This window comes from Phyllobates terribilis, unplaced genomic scaffold, assembly GCF_046119375.1.
Source record: "Phyllobates terribilis strain yellow unplaced genomic scaffold, ASM4611937v1 Scaffold_2__4_contigs__length_985480577, whole genome shotgun sequence".
NCBI classification, from domain to species: domain Eukaryota; kingdom Metazoa; phylum Chordata; class Amphibia; order Anura; family Dendrobatidae; genus Phyllobates; species Phyllobates terribilis.
In genome coordinates, this window is record NW_027362762.1 from 890774429 (window position 1) to 890796718 (window position 22290).

Here is a 22290-nt window from a genome sequence, read left to right on the forward strand (position 1 = left end):
TGCAGACCTTTTTTTTCTCATGCCGACTCGGCATGAGAAAAAAATGCTAGTCGGCACTGCTCCATAGTATAACACTGGAAAGAGTGCTATCCGATGAAATATCAGATAGCACTTGTCCGTGTTATATGCCAGTGTGAGCGAGACCTTAGAACTATCTATACTCTAGAAAAAAATACATAAAAGAAATAATGAATTGATGCCTCAGTGTTTTTTAAGGGTGGGAGAAATACAACATGAACATACGGAGATTATCCAAATTCCACAAATATGTTGCGTTATATTAAAAAATGCACCAAGACAAGAAAACCTCAGTATTGCAATATATGATGTTGTGCAAACCAATGCGCCTATGAGTAATTATTTTGAATTCTTAATTTTAGGTTATTCAAATTATTTTCCCCATGTTTCATGTTTCAGCAATTTTTGTACTTTTCCAGTAAATTCACAAAAGTTCAGTCACTTAGCAAGGTCAATACAAAAAATGATGTGTCTAATCTCTGTAGTGCAGGGGTTTATTATAATCGGACTCAGATATGATAGGATTTCTAATTAGTGTTGAGCCACCCCCGTAGTGTTCGAGTTCGGTTCGGTTCGTCGAACACCCGTGTGTTCGCCGAACTGTTCGTCGAACTGTTCGTCGAACACCTTCGAACACCGTTAAAACCAATGGCAGGCAAACAAAAACACATAGAAACACATAGAAAACACCTTCAAAGGTGTCCAAAAGCTGACAAACTGCTCAGAAGGCATAACTAACACATGGAAAAGTGACAAGTACATATAGTCATGCGAAAAGAAAAGAGGTGGAGGAGTAAAAGGAGGGGGAGACACAGATATAGGCATGTCATGCCCTTCTAAAATCCAAAAAGTGAGAAGCCGACACGGCCAGTCCGCTCCTGCCCGTGCCACCTCCGTGTCGCCGGGTTTGTGCCAGAGCCGCGGTGAACCCTGACGGCCAGCCCCCCTCTCCCAATACTGGTGCCTGTCCGCTGGTGGGTCGAGCGAGCCCCCCTGTGGTGGAGGCAGCTCTAAGCTTTTTAATTTAAATTGTCTCTCTAATTTGAATGAATACACTTTAAATCCATTTACAAGGATCTATTGGAGGGCAAGTCTCATGCCAGCAGCCGCGGTAATTCCAGCTCCAGTAGCGTCCACTAAAGCTGCTGCAGTTAAAAAGCTTTTATAAGGATCGAGCTCGGCTGTCCACCGCAAGGCATCCTACTGCCAGTCCCAGCCCCTATGCCTTGGGGTGCCTCCTGATGCTCTTCACTAAGTATCCCATGGTCCCGAAGCATTTCCTTTGAAAAAATTAAGTGTCTAAACTACAGGTGGTGCAGCTTGCTTAACAGCCGGGATAATCCGCTTACTAGCAGACACTGCTACTAGGCACAAAGTATTTCCTGGGCTAGATGCAGGTAAAAATTTGTAATTAGATACTCTCGTTGGATGCTGAGAAAGCATTCCATAGAGTCTCCTGGCACGCCATATATGATTCTCTTAAAAAGCTTGGGGTAGGGGTCTAGGGGACCCTTTTATAGCCAAAATCACGGCCCTGTATCGCAATACGTCACCTAGGCTGAAGATAAATGGAACTGTAGCACCCTGAGGGCTCGGTTGCTAAAGACGTATTGCACCTCACCCAGAGGTGTGATATCTCACTCTCAGGTAAGGATGGAGTGTGGATCAGGACCCGACACCTGCATGCATTACACCACATTGCCGTGGGGCAGGGCGACCAATATGCCCCTGAGATGGGCATGACAGTCCCTGTCCCTGGCTGGAGTGGGGGGAGGGAACACTGAGGAAGGGGAACCCTGTAGTGCAGGAGCAGGGAGGAAGCAGTTCCTGGGTGCATTGAGAAGGGAGTATAAAAGGTGGGCACCATCTTAGTTCAGTGCAGAGAAGTCTGAGCAGAAGTGGCAGGGAGCAGGGGCTCTGCATGAGCTCTGCTCCGGAGGCGGGCCTAGTAACAGAGGCCCAGGCCTGGAAGAGGGAGAAGGAAGGAAGAGGAGCGGAGAAGGCTCCAGGAACGAGGAATGAAGGGATCCCAGGGGTGCGGACGGGCGAGTCGCCACCGCACGCCCGAATCCACCTGCGTGGAGGGGTCAGGCCAAAGGGGGAGACCGGTCCCCGAACTAGTGGAGGCAGGAAACGACCCTCAGCTAGAAACCGGAGGCTCTGACATTTTATGTGGCGCAGCCCCTCGCTACACCCGCTAGGAAGGCACCACATAGGGTCAGGGAAACTGGCGCCAAGTTTACCAAGAGGAGGCCCGAGGCAGCCGGACAGAAGTGTTGGTAAGAAAGGCCAGACAAAGGACACACAAAGGGGGTCCTGTGAAGTGCTCCAAAGTTATCTGGGAGTTGTCTGAGCCCCTCACCTGGTGAGCACAGTACGACGTGGGCAGCCGTTACCTGCAGACGTGGTCTGGATAATAAGAACTGTGAGTAAAGGCCCTGAACTGCATCACTGACTCCGTGTCATTACTGCTGCTGCCCTGCACCATCACCCCCATCCTCCGCATACACTGCCCTGAGGCTATACTCCTCCCGTGGGGAGTTATGCTACGCTCTGCTGCACCCACAACACCAGCCTCAGTGGTCTGCCCTGTAGCGGCGGTTCACTCTGACCGCAATCCACGGGTGGAGTAGTCGGACATTTAAACATGAAAACCACATAAATAGTTCCGCCACTGGTTTGACCGCCCTGAGCCACGGAACTGGGTCGCCGCCACGAAGACTACAACCACCAGCATCCACCAAAAAGGGTCCGGCTCCGGGTGTCCCAAGGCCCAGGGGGTGCGTCAGAACATTTTCATCACCTTTCACAATCACCAATGGGACAAGGCAGTGATGTCCTCTGTCCCCTCTCTTATACATCCTAGTGACGGAGCACCTGCTCTCATCAATTCGCCATAACCCCAATATTAGGTGGATTGAGGTGGGAGGCACCGAGTACAAGTGCTCTCTATTTGCTGATGATGTCCTAGTATATATCACTCAATCACATATATCCATCCATGCTGTTATGGCTGAAATAGATCACTTTGTTACATGGTAAAATTTTAAAATCAATGCAGCGAAGTCTGAGGCCCTCGATGTCTCCCTCCCCAAATCCATATAGGATTCCATCCAGTCCAACTTTCCCTTTGCCTGGCCCTCACAGGGTATCAAATACTTAGGAATTCCTATTCATAGAGACCTCTCCCATCTATGTTATCTTAATTTTGGGCCCTTTATTGAACAACTCCATACAGACCACGGTGGGCAAGTTAGAACTGTAAGATTCACTACGTGAACCACTGGTGTTTTGTGGAAAAGCACATGTACACTGCGTTCCAAATTATTATACAAAAAGTGTTTAGGAGTGATAAGGGAAGAATTTGTTTGTTTGTCAGTTAAACTCATTGATGGTGATGTGTGTCAGGGCTCTTTATATCACTGTAAGCAATTGCAGACACCTGTGCTAATTAGTTTGGCAGGTGTGTCCAATGAAAGGCAAGACTACTTAAGAAGGCTCTCTCACATTATTAAGCAGCCTACATTTTGTGCCAAAATGGGAAAGAAAAAGGATGTGTCGGCTGCTGAGAAGCAACAAATTGTGGAGTGTTTAGGTCAAGGCATGACTACAATCAACATTGTGCGATGATCAGGATGAAGTGTCCTGGCAATCAAGAAGTATGTAGCTGATTCACAGTACACACGTGTGCGTGCTGATAAGGGCAAATTGAGGACTCTTTCCTACAGGCAATTACGTCAGGTTGAAAGAGCAGCGGCAAAAAAGCCTTGTCATAGCAGCAGACAAGTTTTTGAAGCTGCTTGTGCCTCCAACGTCCCCCGAACAACAAGATGCAGGGTCCTTCAGAGGTTTGCAGCTGTGCATGCGCCATCCTGTCGACCTCCTCTATCCACTTCACACAAGCAGAAACGGCTCCAGTGGGCCAAACATTACATGAAGACTGATTTCAAAACTGTTTTGTTCACGGATGAGTGCCGTGCAGCGCTCGATGGTCCAGATGGATGGAGTGGAGGATGGCTGGTTGATGGACACCCCACGCAAACACGGCTACAGCGCCAACAAGGAGGAGGTGGAGTAATGTTTTGGGCTGGAATCATGGGGAGAGAGATTGTCGGCCCCTTTAGGATCCCTGAAGGCGCTAAAGATGAACTCCATAATGTATGTGGATTTTCTCAAACAGCACTTCCTGCCATGGTTCAAGAAGAAGAACCGTGTATTTCACAGCAAGATCATTTTTCTGCATGATAATGCACCATCTCATGCTGCACATAAAACATCTGCATCTCTGGCTGATATGGGCATAAAAGGGGACAAACTTATGGTGTGACCCCCATGCTCCCCTGACCTCTACCCCATTCAGAACCTTTGGAGCATCATTAAAAGGAGTGTCTATGATGGCGGGAGGCAGTTCACATCTAAGCAACAGCTCTGGGAGGGTATTCTGTCCTCATGCAAAACAATTGAAGCAGAAACCATCCAAAACCTGACAAATTCAATGGACGAGAGAGTTCAGAAGCTCCTTTCGAACAAGGGGTCCTATGTGAAAATGTAACATCACCTAGAATAAAGTTTTGAGTTGAAAACTGTTTGATTTCAGTTTCTAACAACCTGCTAATGCTTATAATTTCAAAAATGACCATTTTTTTGGTCTTTATTAAAATGAAAAGGTTGATCGAAAAGTTTGGGGGATCTAAGAGTGTGGCAACCCAGTAGTCATGATTACTTCGAATTCTGACAATATGAGGGTCATGTTGCAGGTAGTGCAGCAAGAAGGCACTTATGTGCCTTGCGCATCTCGGAGCCCCAAAATTATTTTCCGGGCTAGATGCAGCTAAAAATTATTTTTAATTTTAAATCTGGTGAAGCTTTAGTATAGATGGCCTAATAGGATCAGTGCTGCACACTGCTACAAAGCCCAAATTATTTTCCAGTCAAGATACAGATAAACATGATTAGTAATTTGAAAGCTTAAAACGGTTGGTAGGGTGATTTTAACCAATCATCAAGCTTTTACTCTCCCCAGGATGACACAGGGGTAGAAAAGTCGTTTCGGATCCATGATTTGTTCATCTTTATGAACGTGAGTCTGTCTACATTATCAGTGGAGAGCCGCGTGCGCTTATCTGTCAGCACACCACCAGCAGCGCTGAACACACGTTCAGACAGAACGCTGGCTGCGGGGCATGACAAGATCTCCAAGGCGTAAGTGGCTAGCTCCGGCCATTTATCCAGATTGGAAGCCCAAAAAGAGCAAGGGTCCAGTGACACAGTCGTGGCTTCAATGTTTACTTGGAGATACTCCTGTACCATCGTCTCTAGGCGTTGACTATGTGTCAGACTTCTTGTCTCCTGTGGCCTTGCAAAGGATGGGCTAAAAAAGTGGTGAAATGATTCCGCAAAATTGATGTTACCAGCAGATACTGTGGTTCTGTTACGGTTTGAGTGCTGAACACTTGACGGTCCCACGGTTGGCAAGTTGGAACTGTGAGATTCACTACGTGCACCACTGGTATTTTGTGGAAAAGCACATGTAAGATTCTGCAACAGTCTCTGCTGATACTCCTGCATGCGTGCATCCCTTTCTATGGCAGGAATAATTTCTGCAAATTTACTTTTGTACCGGGGATCTAACAGTGTGGCAACCCAGTAGTCAGGATTATTTCTAATTCTCACAATTCGAGGGTCATGTTGCAGGTAGTGCAGCAAGAAGGCACTCATGTGTGTTGCGCATCCAGGAGCACCAAGTCCCTGTTGTGTTGGTGGCGAGGTAACAATCATGCTTCCTTCCTCTGTCCTCTCCCCCCAACCTCGCACAACAGAAATGTGATCAAGGTCTCCCTCATCTGATGAGTCTTCCATCAGTTCGTCCTCCACTTCTTCCTGGGCTCCTGCACCTTCCTCACTAGTTTGGCTGCTACCATGCGCCCTGGTAAAACCATCTCCCCCACCCTCACATGCCTGCCGCCTTGGTGCTGCCGACCGTCTGGACCTTGCAGATGTTAGCCCTTCCGCATTCAACTCCTCCTCCTCTACTTCCTCCACCTCCTCTTGTGCCACAACCTGACTCCGAATTCTGTTTAACATGTGCTCCAGCATGTAAATCACCGGAATAGTCATGCTGATAATGGCATCGTCAGCACTAAACATCTTCGTCGCCATTTCAAAACTGTGCAGAAGGGTGCATAGGTCCCTGATCTGAGACCACTCCTCCAGCGTGATTTGCCCCACCTCTGAATCTCGTTGGCCCAGGCTATACGTCAGAACGTATTGCACCAGGGCTTGTCGGTGCTGCCACAGTCGCTGCAACATGTGCAGAGTTGAATTCCACCGGGTAGGCACATCGCATTTTAGCCGGTGAAGTGGCAGGCCCAACGACTTCTGTAGAGATGTAAGTCGCTGAGCTGCGGGATGCGAACGGCGGAAGTGAGCACACAGCGACCGTGCCCTCTGCAGAAGGCCATCTAGTCTGGGATAGTGGGCTAAAAATTGCTGGACAACCAGGTTCAACACGTGAGCCATACAAGGCACGTGTGTGACATTGCCCCGGCGAAGGGCCGCACCCAGGTTTGCAGCATTGTCGCACACGGCCTTCCCTGGTTTCAGGTCCAGTGGAGACAACCATTCATGAAATTGGTTCTCCAGAGCTGACCACAACTCCTCAGCTGTGTGACTCACATTTCCCAGACATTTCAATGTAAAAACCGCCTGATGACGTTGAGCCCTACTGCCAGCATAGTAAGGAGGTGTGCAGGATCCCTTCTGCGCAGTTAGAAAGCTTGTGGCATGACCAGACAGGCTTTGGGTGCAGGTGGAAGACCGAGAGGAGGTTGAGGAGGCAGAAGCAGTGGAGGAACTTTGACATAAAGAGGATTGACGCACAACTCGTGGGGACGGCAAGACTTGGACAGCAGCCCCTTGTCCTGCTGTCACCATAGTTACCCAGTGCCCAGTCAGCGACATGTAACGCCCCTGTCCATGCCTACTCGTCCAAGTGTCTGTGGTGAAATGCACCCTGTCACACACAGAGTTTCTCAAAGAAGCGGTGATGTTGTGTGCGACATGCTGGTGGAGCGCAGGCACACCTTTCTTTGAGAAGTAGTGCCGACTGGGCATCTGGTACTGGGGCACTGCGACGGACATAAGGTCTCGAAAATCCTCTGTGTCCACCAGGCGGAAAGGCAGCATTTCTGTAGCCAAGAGCTTGCAGATGGTGAAATTCAACCTCTTAGCTTTCTCGTGGCTAGGAGGAAATGGTCTTTTACTTGTCCACATCTGAGGGACCGAGGGCTGGCTATTGTGCTTAGACGGGGTTGATAAGGGTGTCCCCGGCAAACTGCCGGTCTGTGAGGAAGATGCAGGTGGACATGTTAGGTTGCCTTGATCCAAAGGTGGTGCTATCGATGTCGGACAGCGCTCAACACCAGCTGGTGTTACCACCTCCAAAGAAAATGATGACCTGCCAATCACGCTGGCTGTTGCGGGTAAAGAGGTGGCAGGTCTGCGCCCCAAAACAGGTGTGACTGCTGTCCCCCCAGTCACAGAGGATGAAGAGGCCGCGGATGCACAAGATATGGCAGATGGTGATTGGCCCGGCCGGCTAGGCCGCATTGTAGCACACTGAGCTTCCCACTGCAACTTATGCTTCATGTCCATGTGCCGGTTCATGCATGAAGTACTCAAACTATGTATTTTTTGGCCTCTACTTAGCTTTTGCTGACAAATGTTACAGATAACACGAGTTGGGTCATCTTTATCGATCTGAAAAAATGCCCAGGCTATGCAAGGCTTAGCACCCATGCGACCTGAAGAGCCACCACGACTTGTGGTGAGAGGCAGAGTTGTGTTTGAGGATGCAGTTGTTGACGTGCTTCCAGTACTACGTCTCTGTCCAGGAAGGCGCAACCTGACCTCGTCGTCACTAGCATCTTCCTCCACCTCCTCTGCTGACCTCATCTCTTGGCTGACTGTGGGTTGACAGTAAGTGGGATCTCCGACCTCATCATCATCACCCTGTGCGTTATCACACCCGTCGTCCTCAGAGCCAACCTGTTCCTGCCCTGACAAAAAACTAAAGTTGTCGCTCCAATCAGGTATTTGAGTCTTATCATCGTCTTCCTCATTGTCTCCACCAACAGGAGTTACAGTTTGGGAATGAGGGTCTACATTATGGTCAGAACCTTCTGCGTCTGGTCCTGGATCCGACTCATAAAGATTCTGGGCATCAGTGCAGATCATTTCCTCGTCTGGATTCACAGAAGCGTTGGAGTCGACCTCTGATTCCCAGGCTATAGTATGAGTAAACAGCTCTGCAGACTCAACCATCTGTTCTACCTCACACTCAGACGGGCAGCTGGAGATTTGGGAGCTGTGAGGAAGCAAGTGCGATTTGGGTGACACCTTTGAGGACTGGAGTATTTGTGATGTTGAAGTTGATGTGGAGGAGAGCCCACTTAAAGGAGCACTTGATATCCGTTGAAGCACCTGCTGTTTTTGTGCCTCATCTGGAATTTGTAGCGATTGGCGTGGCCGTAAGAAAGGGATCTTATCACATTGTCCGCTAAAAGAAGTAGACATTTTGGTTTGGCTGGAAGATGGTCTTTCTTCTGCACCTACCCCACGGACACAACCTTTTTTCCCCTTCCCAACACGCCTATTCCCCTTTCCACCAGCAGCAGGCCTTTTTCCACTCATTTTGGTGGTTAACTAATTCACAACTCTGGAGTTGTTTGCACAAAAAAACAATGGATGGTAACCGAGCAGAGCTGAGTGGCCAAACTGTGGTATTAGGCCAAAACTATTGGCTGGGTTAGATGCAGAAAAAAATTATTTTTAATTTGCAACCTGATGGAGGTCAGTATAGATGGACTAATAGACCAAGTCCCACACACCGCTAGAAGCCCAAATATTTTTTCAGAGCTAGATGCAGAAATTTTTTTTATTCAATTTGCAACCTGATGGAGGTCAGTATAGATGGACTAATAGACCAAGTCCCACACACTGCTAGAAGCCCAAATATTTTTTCAGAGCTAGATGCAGAAAAAAATTATTTTTAATTTGCAACCTGATGGAGGTCAGTATAGATGGACTAATAGACCAAGTCCCACACACTGCTAGAAGCCCAAATATTTTTTCAGAGCTAGATGCAGAAAAAAATTATTTTTAATTTGCAACCTGATGGAGGTCAGTATAGATGGACTAATAGAACAAGTCCCACACGCTGCTAGAAGCCCAAATATTTTTTCAGAGATAAATGAAGAAAAAAATTATTTTTAATTTGTAACCTGATGGAGGTCAGTATAGATGGACTAATAGACCAAGTCCCACACACTGCTAGAAGCCCAAATATTTTTTCAGAGCTAGATGCAGAAAAAAATTATTTTTAATTTGCAACCTGATGGAGGTCAGTATAGATGGACTAATAGACCAAGTCCCACACACCGCTAGAAGCCCAAATATTTTTTCAGAGCTAGATGCAGAAAAAAATTATTTTTAATTTGCAACCTGATGTAGGTCAGTATAGATGGACTAATAGACCAAGTCCCACACACCGCTAGAAGCCCAAATATTTTTTCAGAGCTAGATGCAGAAAAAAATTATTTTTAATTTGCAACCTGATGTAGGTCAGTATAGATGGACTAATAGACCAAGTCCCACACACTGCTAGAAGCCCAAATATTTTTTCAGAGCTAGATGCAGAAAAAATTTATTTTTAATTTGCAACCTGATGGAGGTCAGTATAGATGGACTAATAGACCAAGTCCCACACACCGCTAGAAGCCCAAATATTTTTTCAGAGCTAGATGCAGAAAAAAATTATTTTTAATTTGCAACCTGATGGAGGTCAGTATAGATGGACTAATAGACCAAGTCCCACACACTGCTAGAAGCCCAAATATTTTTTCAGAGCTAGATGCAGAAAAAAATTATTTTTAATTTGCAACCTGATGGAGGTCAGTATAGATGGACTAATAGACCAAGTCCCACACACCGCTAGAAGCCCAAATTTTTTTTCAGAGCTAGATGCAGAAAAAAATTATTTTTAATTTGCAACCTGATGTAGGTCAGTATAGATGGACTAATAGACCAAGTCCCACACACTGCTAGAAGCCCAAATATTTTTTCAGAGGTAGATGCAGAAAAAAATTATTTTTAATTTGCAACCTGATGGAGGTCAGTATAGATGGACTAATAGACCAAGTCCCACACACCGCTAGAAGCCCAAATATTTTTTCAGAGCTAGATGCAGAAAAAAATTATATTCAATTTGCAACCTGCTGGAGGTCAGTATAGAAGGACTAATAGAACAAGTCCCACACACTGCTAGAAGCCCAAATATTTTTTCAGAGCTAAATGAAGAAAAAAATTATTTTTAATTTGCAACCTGATGGAGGTCAGTATAGATGGACTAATAGACCAAGTCCCACACACTGCTAGAAGCCCAAATATTTTTTCAGAGCTAGATGCAGAAAAAAATTATATTCAGTTTGCAACCTGATGGAGGTCAGTATAGATGGACTAATAGAATGATGCTATGCCCAAAAGATTTTACTTCACTAGGTGCAGTAAAAAAATTGGTATTCTATACACAGGTGGTATATCTTGCAACACAGATAGGCTACTCCACTGACTAACACACTCTGCAATAGGCCAAAAAGGATTAGCTTTGCTAGATTCAGCCAAATGCTGTGAAAAAAACTTGCACAGCACTGGCACAGACCTGCCTGGCAAAAACTGATAGGAACTGATGTAACCTAGTCCTGAAAAGGACTCCAATTACAATTAGTCTTTACTCCCACAATCTATTTAAGAGCACAGACCTGCCTGATAAAAGTCGTAGGAAATGCTGTAACCTAGTCCTTAAAAGGACTGCAATCACAACTATTCCCTACTCCCAAGCTATCTGTATATTTGTGCGAAAATTGGCTTGAAATTAACAAGGTATAGCGCACACAGCAACAGCGGTGCCGTCTAACACGCAGCTGCAGCAGTGAGAAAATGGTGGCGACGGGGAAAATGGCTTGGTCTTATAGGGCAAGGACATGTGACATACACTGCCAATCACACATGCCCTTGCTTGTGTGAAAAAAAGCACTTCGCTCCGTGTGTGCGCTGCTGATAGGCTGACAGATTGCACCTCCCCACTGCAAATGCGGGAAAGAGAAAAAAAAATGGAGATCTTCATTGTTCCTGCAGAGATCCATCCCCTGCCCCTCCCCCCACCCCGCTGTACACTCAAACTGCGTATTAACATTAATTTTCATCATTACTGAGAAAAAATCCAGTTATGATTTTGGTGCACGAACAGTTATCGAACATAACCTCGAACAGCCGAATTTTTCTCAAATTGTTCGTGTTCGCCGACCGGCTCGAACACCGCCCAAAACAGCTCGAATTTGAGATTGGCGAACAGTTCGAGTAGAACAACGCTCATCTCTATTCCTAATAAGACACCTATCTTCTCTACAGAAGGCTCTATGTAGTGGGTTGTGCAGACATGTTGTCATTGTCCTGCCGCCCGCTGTCACTCACCCTGCTCATTGTGCCTTTTATATGGAGGTGAGGAGGACGGCGCCTCCTGTGCTCCGTCAATAAGAGGGAGGACAGAACTCACAATTTTTCTTGCTCAGTAAAAGAAACTTCTGTAATGCAATCCTAAAGCTATTGTGTGTACGGGTGGACAGGGGAGTTTTGATATGCTAAAAAACTTGTTTTGTTCTTGTGCCCTTCAATCTTTTATGTACATAGAGCAGGTACTACATGTCAAATGATGTGATGGATATCATGAACGCTTAGAAATTATTCCAAGAAATATCCAGTCAGAATGACAAAGAAATATTTTAGTAGCAGCATATAAAGGTACACCAACTGTATATAGCGGTAACGAGATACCCTAATATACAATATCTGTCTATCATCTAGATATCCATATATCTGTCTCAAAGAAGCTTTATTGCCAGGACTAAATACACATTAGTTTTGCCAAAACAAGTGTACAATAGAGAATAGGGATATGGACTGTGGGTATAATGGATAGGGACTGTAGGAACGATGGATTGGAGCACATCCAGGGTGGGGGCTTCTGTCTATATCTATCATCTATCCAATATCTTTCTATCTATCTATCCAATATCTATCTATCTATCTATCTATCTATCTATCTATCCAATATCTATCTATCTATCTATCTATCTATCTATCTATCTATCTATCTATCTATCTATCTATCCAATATCTAACTATCTATCTATCCAATATCTATCTATCTATCTATCTATCTATCTATCTATCTATCTATCTATCTATCCAATATCTATCTATCCAATATCTATCTATTTATCTAATATCTATCTAATATTAATCTATCTTATCTATCTATCCAATATCTATCTATCTATCTATCTATCTATCTATCTATCTATCTATCTATCCAATATCTATCTATCTATCTATCTATCTATCCAATATCTATCTATCTATCTATCCAGTATCTATCTATCTATCTATCTATCTATCTATCTATCTATCCAGTATCTATCTATCTAGAATAAAAAATTAGAACAGCACATTAGTAATGCTAGAATCATGGATGCAAGGCCTCCCAAGCAAAATATCAAATTTTGCAAAATATATAAAGGTGAAAAAAGCAGGTAACCCTCCAATAACACCAAATTAAAATTGACTTTAATTAGCCACATGGACTGATTAAAGTCCATTGAATGTTTGGTATTATTGTAGGGTGACCTGCTTTTTTCATCTTATCTATCTATCTATCTATCTATCTATCTATCTATCTATCTATCTATCTATCTATCTATCTAATCTATCTATCTAATCTATCATTTTTTACTAGCACTGAGTATTTTATAAAATATGATAGCATATAGTGAGCTGCAGTACACTATATAATGAGCTTTAGCAGTGCCCATCTTTAGCACATCGTACACCTATATGTATTTAAGTGTATGATCCCTCAGAAACATTAGGACCAGCCATTACCTATCTGTATTAGTGTCTTAGGATGTGTATAGTGTATCTTTATCTGTGCCTGTGGATGGAGGCCAGGTATTGGAAGTATGTTGTGCAGATCATGCTCGTGATCACTGTGTCTACCGGAATGGAATTGAAACTATTTGGTAGCGCATTGTGCCAGAATCCTGTGCGATGTCTGCACGCTTATTATTTTTTATATTTTTTTCATATCAGGATTCTTGTTCGGTAATAGTCTCCGGTGTCTTTGGTAACAGATAAGTATACACTGTGAATAAGGTATTATCCTTCTTACCATCGTTGAAGTAGAAAAACACATTTCCTTATGCAGTGAATACATTTATTCTTTAGCTTTCGTGAGATATTTGCATACTTTATATTTTTCACATAATGGAATAATTCCTCCCATTGATAGAATAGTCATAGTATTAGAGCGGATAGAAGATGAGTAACTGGAAAATGAACGACTGGTCCAATGTGAGGATCTCCCTAATCACAGTCATGGAGATCCTTCGTTCCTCCACACCAGCGTAGAAGGAGATTGTATGGAGCAGTAACATTTCTCTTGAATTGCTCCTTTTCTAGGGGTGTAGTTATAAGGGGTGCAGGTGTAACTTGGCACCCACTGGTACCTGAGGGTAAGAAGTTGCTGGCACTCTATATGGAAGTTAATGGGCCCCGTTACATATTTTACATTGAGTTTGGCCCAGAACTTCAAATGAAAGGGATTTTCCGAGACAAGAAAGAAGTTGCAGAAAGAGAAAAATGCCTTAAAATAAGAGATTGCCTGCAGAGGTCATGTGGTAGATGGACACATCGTTGCCTCGCAGTATTAATCAAAGAATGGAGGGGACAGATAGAATGGATTCACCGTTTTCGCCGCCATTGACTTGCATTGGAACGCATGGATTCCTCATCACAGTATATGTAGATGCGCATTCCATGCGTTCCAATGTGCGGATGGTACCCGGGTCTAGAGGACAGGAGACTCTCCACCGGACCCGGGTACCATAGTACCTGTAAAAAAAAGAATAAAATAAAAAATAAATATTATACTTACCTTCTGATGGCCCCCGCTGCGCTCGTCCTCCCATGCCGGCAGGTCGCGATGGATTGAAGGACCTGCGCAGTGTACCGTGATCTGCCGGCAGCCAGGACGGAGCGAAGCAAGACTCCGGGGGCCATCGGAAGGTAAGTATAGATTTATTTATTTTTTTTTAACCATTCTTTCGGTCACAGTACATAAATCCATGCCGTTTGCATGGATTTATATAGTGTAACCAAGTTGTCAAGCACTTTCCAAGTGATGCTAAAATTGCTTGGAAAGCGCTTGTCAACCCGCATGCGGAAATGCATGTGAAGAACGCTTCACATCCGCATGTCCCTGGCAGGAAAACGCATGTACAATCCGCATGTACAATCCGCATGTACAATCCGCATGTACAATCCGCATGTACAAGCCGCATGTACAATCCGCATGTACAAGCCGCATGTACAATCCGCATGCGTTTTTTCTGCCAGGAAGATGCAGAAACGCTCAGGAAAAATCCGGAGGATTTCTGCATCGTGGGCACATAGCCTAAGTAAGTTCAGTAAGTAGTTAAGTACTTGAGATAGTACTTGAGATAACAGTAGTTGATAGAAGTTTAGAATTCTCAGTTTTGATTATTTTTATAACTACTGGCTAACACAGCACAGAGATATATTTTTCCCATCTCTTGCATTTAGAGAACTCAAGTGTTTCATGGCTATAGGGGTCAGTAATGGATTCATGATCTGTAACTCCCACGGTCCAGGTTCTTCTACTACATTATTTGATAACTGTGCAGAGAGGATAATTATACATTTAAAGGTTGTAAAATCTTGTGGCTTCAAATTTCTTTTTTTCCTATGCAGAAGAAGATTGTTGCATACAGTAAGATGCAGGAAGCCTTAGAAATGGCCGTCCCAACCAAGCAAGAAGAAGACGAAAAAGACCAGCCTGCTGAAATGGAATATCTGAACTCTCGCTGCGTCCTCTTGACCTATTTTCATGGAGACATTGGAGCGGTCGTGGATGAACATTTCTCCAGGGCCTTAAGTCAAATAAGAAACTTCAATCCAGAAAACATATCCTCAAAGAGCAAAACAGGAACAAGTCGAGGTAAACGTAAATTTTATTTCCTAACATTAGCACAATGGCTGCTTTTAGAAAATAATGCAGAAAATAAATCTTATATATGGTAAAATTTAAGAATTTTTCAGAAATGACTTTTCCAGTGCAGCAAGAAGAAACCTTTCCATTTTTTTTTAGTTTTTTTTAATTTAATGTTACGATTTTTAGGTTTCTAGATACTTTCATAAACAGCAGTCTAACAAATGTATCAAGTATCAAAACCTTTTAATGAGCAGAACTAAAATTATAGAAAATATCAGCTAAAAGGGGTCTTGCAAGGAATAACAATATATATTTTTAAAGAGCTGGGTGTGCTTAGTGGGGTTTTCCGGTCCAAATCGATGACTCCAGTCACTTTGTGTGACTGAAGACTTATGAAATCCCCCCAGCGCAGACACTGTCTGCTGCAGGGATTCGCTGTTTTCTTAGCCGGCGAATGGAAGGTATGTATGCGTTATGCATACTCCCAGCCAGAACCCGTCTAGTGGCCATGGCCTCGCTCTCCATACACTTGTATTGAATAAGGCCGTGCCCTCTAGTTGGACACGTCCACTGAAAAGCCGCATTACTAGTCGGGGAGTTGCCTTGCGCAATCCAAGTGTATGGAGCAAGGCTGCGCCTACTAGACTTTCCCTGGCCGGGAGCATGTATAACACATACATATCCTCTGGTCCCGGGTCAGAAACCGCCAAATCCTCGCAGCGCACAGTGTGTGTGTTGGGGAAATTTATAAGTCTGCAGTCACACAGAGTGACTGCAGACTTATCGATTTGGACCAGACAACCCCTTTAAAAAAAGAAACAATTTAAAACTCACCTTCACTAATGCCCCGCAACTTCCACTGTGACACCCCGTTTCTTCTGATATATATTTCCTGGTCCTGTCTCAACACAATGACTGAGATGGTTCACCGTCACCACTGCTTCCAGCAATTACCTTAGTGGGCATTTCTGGCCATTTTTGGAAAGTCGAGGTGGTACCAGTAAGTAGAAACTAGCAGGGACTGGGTAAGAATCAGAATGGGAGCTGTGGACAATCGAGGAGGGTCGGTATTACTTCTTCTATTTTTCTTAAGGGTGAATGTGTCATCACAAAATTACTTACATTTTAAATCAGGTTTCTATGTTATGTAAAAATCTTAAAAAATGTTTGAATTTTTTTTTTATTTGTATTAAAATAAACAAACAAACAGAAATCTTGCAATTTTAATACTGGCTACTAGGGCTATTCAAAAGGCAATTCTACACTCATGTTTCCTGTTCTTTCAAGAAATCCACATGTAATATAAGCAGCAATAGATTGACTCAGGCATTATCCTTTTCATTAAAGCATCTAATATGCCTTTGTTAAGGTCATTGTGAGCCTTTAAATCACCTATTGTGTGTATAGAGGTGTTACCTGTCATTGTCATTTTTCCTGTGATAATAATGAGACTGCTGAAAAGAACAGGACATGAGAGCCTAAAATATCCCCAGTGGCCAGTGTTAAAATTGGAAGCTCTCTACTTTTTTTTTTAATACAGATTGTGATATGAAAACAAAAAATTGGCAATTTATTTTTAAAAATGCATTTAACACAAAAACCTGAGCCCTACATAAAATAATACTTATTCCTTCAAAGATTCCTTTATATTAACATATGGGCTCAAGTATTTTACAAGTCAACATATGAGACATCCTACAGGTCATTGAACTTCTGCAACTTTTAATAAAATATGTGTCCCTTGATATGAAATATTGTACCTGCCATTGATTTAGGGCATCCTTGTGACTTTCTGATTAGCGGCCTCCTGTGGAATATCAACCTTATCTCATTCTAAGATATATAAAGAATTTGGACCACATTTTAGACTCTTGACCTTGAGCTTTAGTGTAGAAAATTTCTCAAAAGAAATAGAGGGCCTAGAAACACAAACAATAACACAAAGCTTCGCTGATTCTTCATACCCTTTCTGTTAGACATGTAAAGGAAAATCTAATCCAGGCATCAGAAGCTGTTCCCATGGGATGTTCCCTCTTAAAATAGTTGACATTTTACTTATAATTAGAAAAATGAGCGAGCTTAGCCCCGAACAAGGGAACAAACTCCAGAAAACTATTATTCAGTAGACAAATTTATCCATTCTTGAATAAGCAGCTTCCCTTTTTTCAGTCTTGACTATAAAAGGCATTTTAGTAAGTCATGGATTTGTTATATCGATTATATCATTCTATCTGGAAGACTTTCTTTGAGCATTTGCTTACTGCAGACGTCCTTGTAGTACCTATGGGTTACATTTGCCCTATAAGGCTCCGGTCACACATCTGCGTGAAATGTTTCTGTGCTGCACAATTTTTTGTAGGATGGCACATGAACCCTCAGGCCCCGATTCATCAAGACCGACGATTTTCTTACGGGGGCGTGGTGGAGTCCGATGCTCCTGATTCATTAAGAGGAACATGTCTCTTCATGAATCTGATGAGTGGTGTGAGCAGGCTTGGACTGGCCCACAAGGGAACCGGGGAATCCTCCGGTAGGCCCCTGTGAAGGAGTGCTAATGAGCAATGCTATTACATTTGATTCACAATTTGCAGAAAAAATTATCATCTAATCATTTATTAAACAAGAGAGCCAAATTAATATTACATAGAAGCAAAAGTTAATTTGTGTACTAGGGTGAGATTACTTTTTCATATAGCTGAACAGTGGGCTCCAAGAATAAATGTCATTGGGCAGCCTTTGCCATCCTAGTCCAACACTGGGTGTGAGCCTCCATGAACCATGCCAGAAATCTCACTCCATTCAGGGACTGGAGTGAGATATCTGGCATACAGAATGCCACAGCTGATCATGAATTACATGAGTTGCAGTGTCATGCCCCACTGTGCCCTCTGAGTTGAGCCAATATTTTGCGATTTTTCAAAGCTTTTACGGCACTTTTTTTTTTTATAATAAATGCTTTGATAAATCGGGGCCATAGAGTTTCATGGATCTGTTCACAAATCCGTGAAAATCAAGAATCTGAGTGTGAGACTCACAACATGCACAATGTTGAGTATCAAAATAGGACATCCTCAATGAGTCTGTGTGCTCTCCGAGAAAAAAATCTGACAGCACAGAGACACTTCTCACAGATGGATGAATGTAGCTTTAGAATGAAATAATTAGGATAATGCTTTAATGAATTGAATTGAATGAATTGAAAGCAATCCTGAAGGTCAGTTTGCATGAATGATAATTTATACAAACCTAAAGAAGCTCTTATTTGCACCCAATATTGCTGCGTGCTGTTTCCAAGCACGAGAAGATATAAACAAAGATACAGTCCAATTATATTAATCACTATGGGTCACCTAAAATTTTTAAGCCCATGTAATGTTATTAATGTGTATTTACCTATTTATTTTTTATACTCCTGTTTTTGCATACATTAAAGAGAGGCTGTACTTTCAAGTAACTTTCAGAATAAGCTGTCCTTTGTGTGTACATAAGGAATAACACTATTTCTGACCATTATATCACTTGTATTCTGCATTTTTTACCATTTATTTCCTTGAAAGCTCTATCTCTTATTTTGTAATCAACTCTGAGCTGGTGGGGGGGAGACTGATTGCTTTGATGTCTCATATACCCAGCATAGCAGACAAAAAGCTATTCCTGGTCTTCATTTCTTAGTTTGTACATAGACAGAAGCAGCAGCAGGATGGAGGACAGTTTTCTAGAGTACTGAGAAGTGTAGATGTGAGTTCAGCTCTGGTGCCGGGAAAAAGACGTGTTAGAATACTGTGTACCTTTCTGTGTCTCCCTTTGGTTATTTTTTCAATTTGAACCTCTCTCCTCCCCTCTTCTAATCTCCATAGAGTATTTGTGCAGAACCATGGCTCAGTGGTTAGCACTATTGTTTTGTAGCTCTGGGGTCCTGGGTTTAAATCTCACCATCTATAAGGAGTTTGTATATTCTCACAGTGTTTACGTGGGGCTCCTTCTGGTTCACTGGTTTCCTCCCACCCTCCAGAGACATACTGATAGGGGAATTTATATTGTGAGCCCTAATGGCGACTGTGGAATTAATGGTGCTATATAACTAAGCCTTATAGGTATAGTCTGACACCTCCCTGTGCTGGCAATTCATCTTGTCTTGAACAAGATGGAGTTGAGCTATTTTATCAAGTGGATGAGCTCAGGAGGCAGGGTGGGGGGCATAGAAGGCTCATAAGTGGAGATAAAAGCAAAATTATCCGATAATATATATAAAAAAAATGATGTTAGTATGTACTATCGATTTATACAAAATGTGTTGAAAGTGGAGTTCCCATTTAATATCTATTATCCAGTGATGTTTTAAAACCTGCTAAGTTTGTGGTGCCATATTGAACAATGTAGAGTTGATGAAAGTAGACAACCCAGTTTCATTTAACAATTTAGTGTTCATTCTTTTCTGTCTTCAACATAACACTGTCTGGTTATCCCCAGTTTCCTCTTGAACTGGTTTTCCAGAAGAAAATAAATATAACTAGGGGGTATGTGGATTTATATCTCGCCCAAAAGGTACTTTTATAGTGAGACGTGTACAGTATATAGATATATCACTGATCCATGAACCAGTGTATTTTGCAGTTGAGGCCTTCCAAAATCAGTGTTTGTGATCTGGATTATAACAAAGACTAAATGGAACAAATTCGTACACGGAAGGGTCATTGTATACAAATATGTATAAACAATGGAGATTTAATTTATACTACCATTTATAAAATTTGACATTTTTATTCTATTTTCCATTTTTAGAGAGTCCGTCGGTATCATGTCAAAGGACTAGTTTACCTCGGTCACTATGGACAAGCTCATATCAATCATCACCACCAGCTTGCTTGAGCGGAGCTCATCCAGACTTTACAACGACAGCCACTGGCACTTTCTCCACCAGCGACCCTAACAGCTGGTCTGGAGAGAATGTGCACCAGACTATACCTCATCCTTCACCAGAATCCTGGCATTATCCATTGGCTTCACCAACCAGTTCTCCTTATGCACACATGCATGATGTTTACATGTATCACCACCATGCTCATCCACATATGCATCACCACCATCACCATCACCACCACCCTGGCTCCCACTTAGACCCACGATATGGACCTCTTCTAATGCCCTCAGTCCGTACGGCCAGGATTCCTCCATCGCAGAGTGATGTAGCTAAATCAGAGCCAAGTACAGACACAATGGCTACCACAACCTGGGCCGGGGCATTCCATGGCACTGTGGACATCGTACCAAGTTTTAGCTTTGAGTCAGGTAACAGTTTTACAGCCTAAATGTTTCTCGGCACGTCAGGAGGACAGTACAACTGCAATGAAGCCAAATCCGGGATTTTAGCTCGCTTTACTATTGAGTTTGGAAAAGGACCTATCTAGGCCTAAAAGGACTTCATGATTGTATTTTCTTATACAAAACCAAATACGAATTTCTATGTAAATGTTTTTTGTGTCTTTTTTTTGACCAAAGCATTCTGTGAATAATTAAAAAGAAACAGACTGGTTTTATATTAAATATTAATGATTTCTTAATCAGTTTCCTCCAGAGTGATCCTACTTTTGTGTGTGGTCTTTATTCATACTTTACAATTGCTCCGGTGGAAAGATTGAAACCAGATTATTCTGGGTGAACAAAATAAGTCATCTAACTCACAATATAGCCAAAAAGCAGTCTGTGGTTATGTGTGAAAAGCCATTGAATTACTCCTAATGGTCTTCATGCAATCAGTATAGTAGGAATAGAAAGATGGAATGGAGCACAATGAGTTATGAAGCCGTATAAGGCATTATTCATTACATCCCATATATATCAGAACGATGCTTTTCATGGCATCATAAGATCATATCGTCTGCTTATTACTGTAAAAGCAAATAGAAAAGGTGGCTGAGGTTTCTCATAAACTAGGTTTAGAGTAATAATGCTCAATTCTTTATAAACTCCATATGGCTCGACACCTAAACCTCATAGGAGAAAATGCTATAAAAATCTATACGTGCGGTACGGTCAGTGCAGAGCATTAAAATCACATTTACTTATACTGTACGCTCTTGTAAATTTGCAATTGTGATCCCCTGATTTTCTACCACCAGTATGTCATATAAATATTCTAAGGTTTCCTGCCATTTAACCACTTGGCTACACAACCAATTTTCATTTTTTAAGTTGCTATTTTTCCCTCGCCAACTTCAAGACCTAAAACTTTTATATTTTTCCATCGACGCAACCATATCAGGGCTTGTTTTTTGATGGAAGAGTTGTACTTTTGAAGGACATCATTAGTTTTAACGTACTAAAAAATGGGAGAAAAACTCCAAGTGGGATAAAAGGGTGAAAAAAAATGCAATCCCACCATTGCTTTTGATTTTTTTTTTACAGTATTCATTTTAGGGCAAAAATGACCTGGAATCTTGATTCTCCAGGTCAATACAATTACAGTGACACCAAAGTTTCAGAGATTTCTTTTTTATTTAAATAGTGAAAACAAATTCAGCAGTAAAAAAAAAAAATTGGTTTCTGTTGCCATTTTTCAAGACCCCCTAACATTTTTATTTTTATGTTGATGGAGCTATGTGAGGGATTGTTTCGTTGTGTGCAATCAGATGGTTTTATTTTTACCATTTTGGGGTACATACAATGTTTTTATCAGTTTGAATACTTTTTTAGGGAGGTGAGTTGACTGAAAAAAACTCAATTTTGGCATTTTGATTTTGTTTTCTCTTTATTGGCGTTTACATATGGGTTTATTAATTTTATATTTTGATAGACTTTTAATAACATATGATTTTTTTTATTTTGTTAAAATTCTTTGCTTTTAACCCCTTCACCTCAAAGCCTGTTTTCACCTTTTTGACCAAGCCAATTTTCCAATTCTGACCAGTGTCATTTTATGAGGTAATGACTCTTTTTCGTGACACATTGTACTTTATGGTACTGGTAAATTTAGGTCGATATCTTTTGTGTTTGTTTGTGAAAATAAAGGAAATTTGCCGAAAATTTTGCAATTTTCAAATTTCTAATTTTTATGCCCTTATACCAGAGTTATATCACACAATATAGTTAATAAATAACATTTACCACATGTCTATTTTACATCACCATCATTTTTTAAACATTATTTT

General features: G+C 42.3%; 1 protein-coding gene across 1 annotated transcript in view; it reads left to right on the top strand.

Moving 5' to 3' along the window:
* The window catches only part of VGLL3 (vestigial like family member 3), a 30217-nt gene extending 9514 nt beyond the window's left edge, over nucleotides 1-20703 (top strand). The window contains exons 2-3 of the mRNA XM_073670810.1: nucleotides 14902-15148; nucleotides 19925-20703. Coding sequence (XP_073526911.1) covers nucleotides 14902-15148; nucleotides 19925-20451 — 774 coding nt within the window. The 3' untranslated portion in view covers nucleotides 20452-20703. The remainder of the gene's footprint in view (nucleotides 1-14901; nucleotides 15149-19924) is intronic.
* The last annotated feature ends 1587 nt before the right edge of the window (nucleotides 20704-22290 follow it).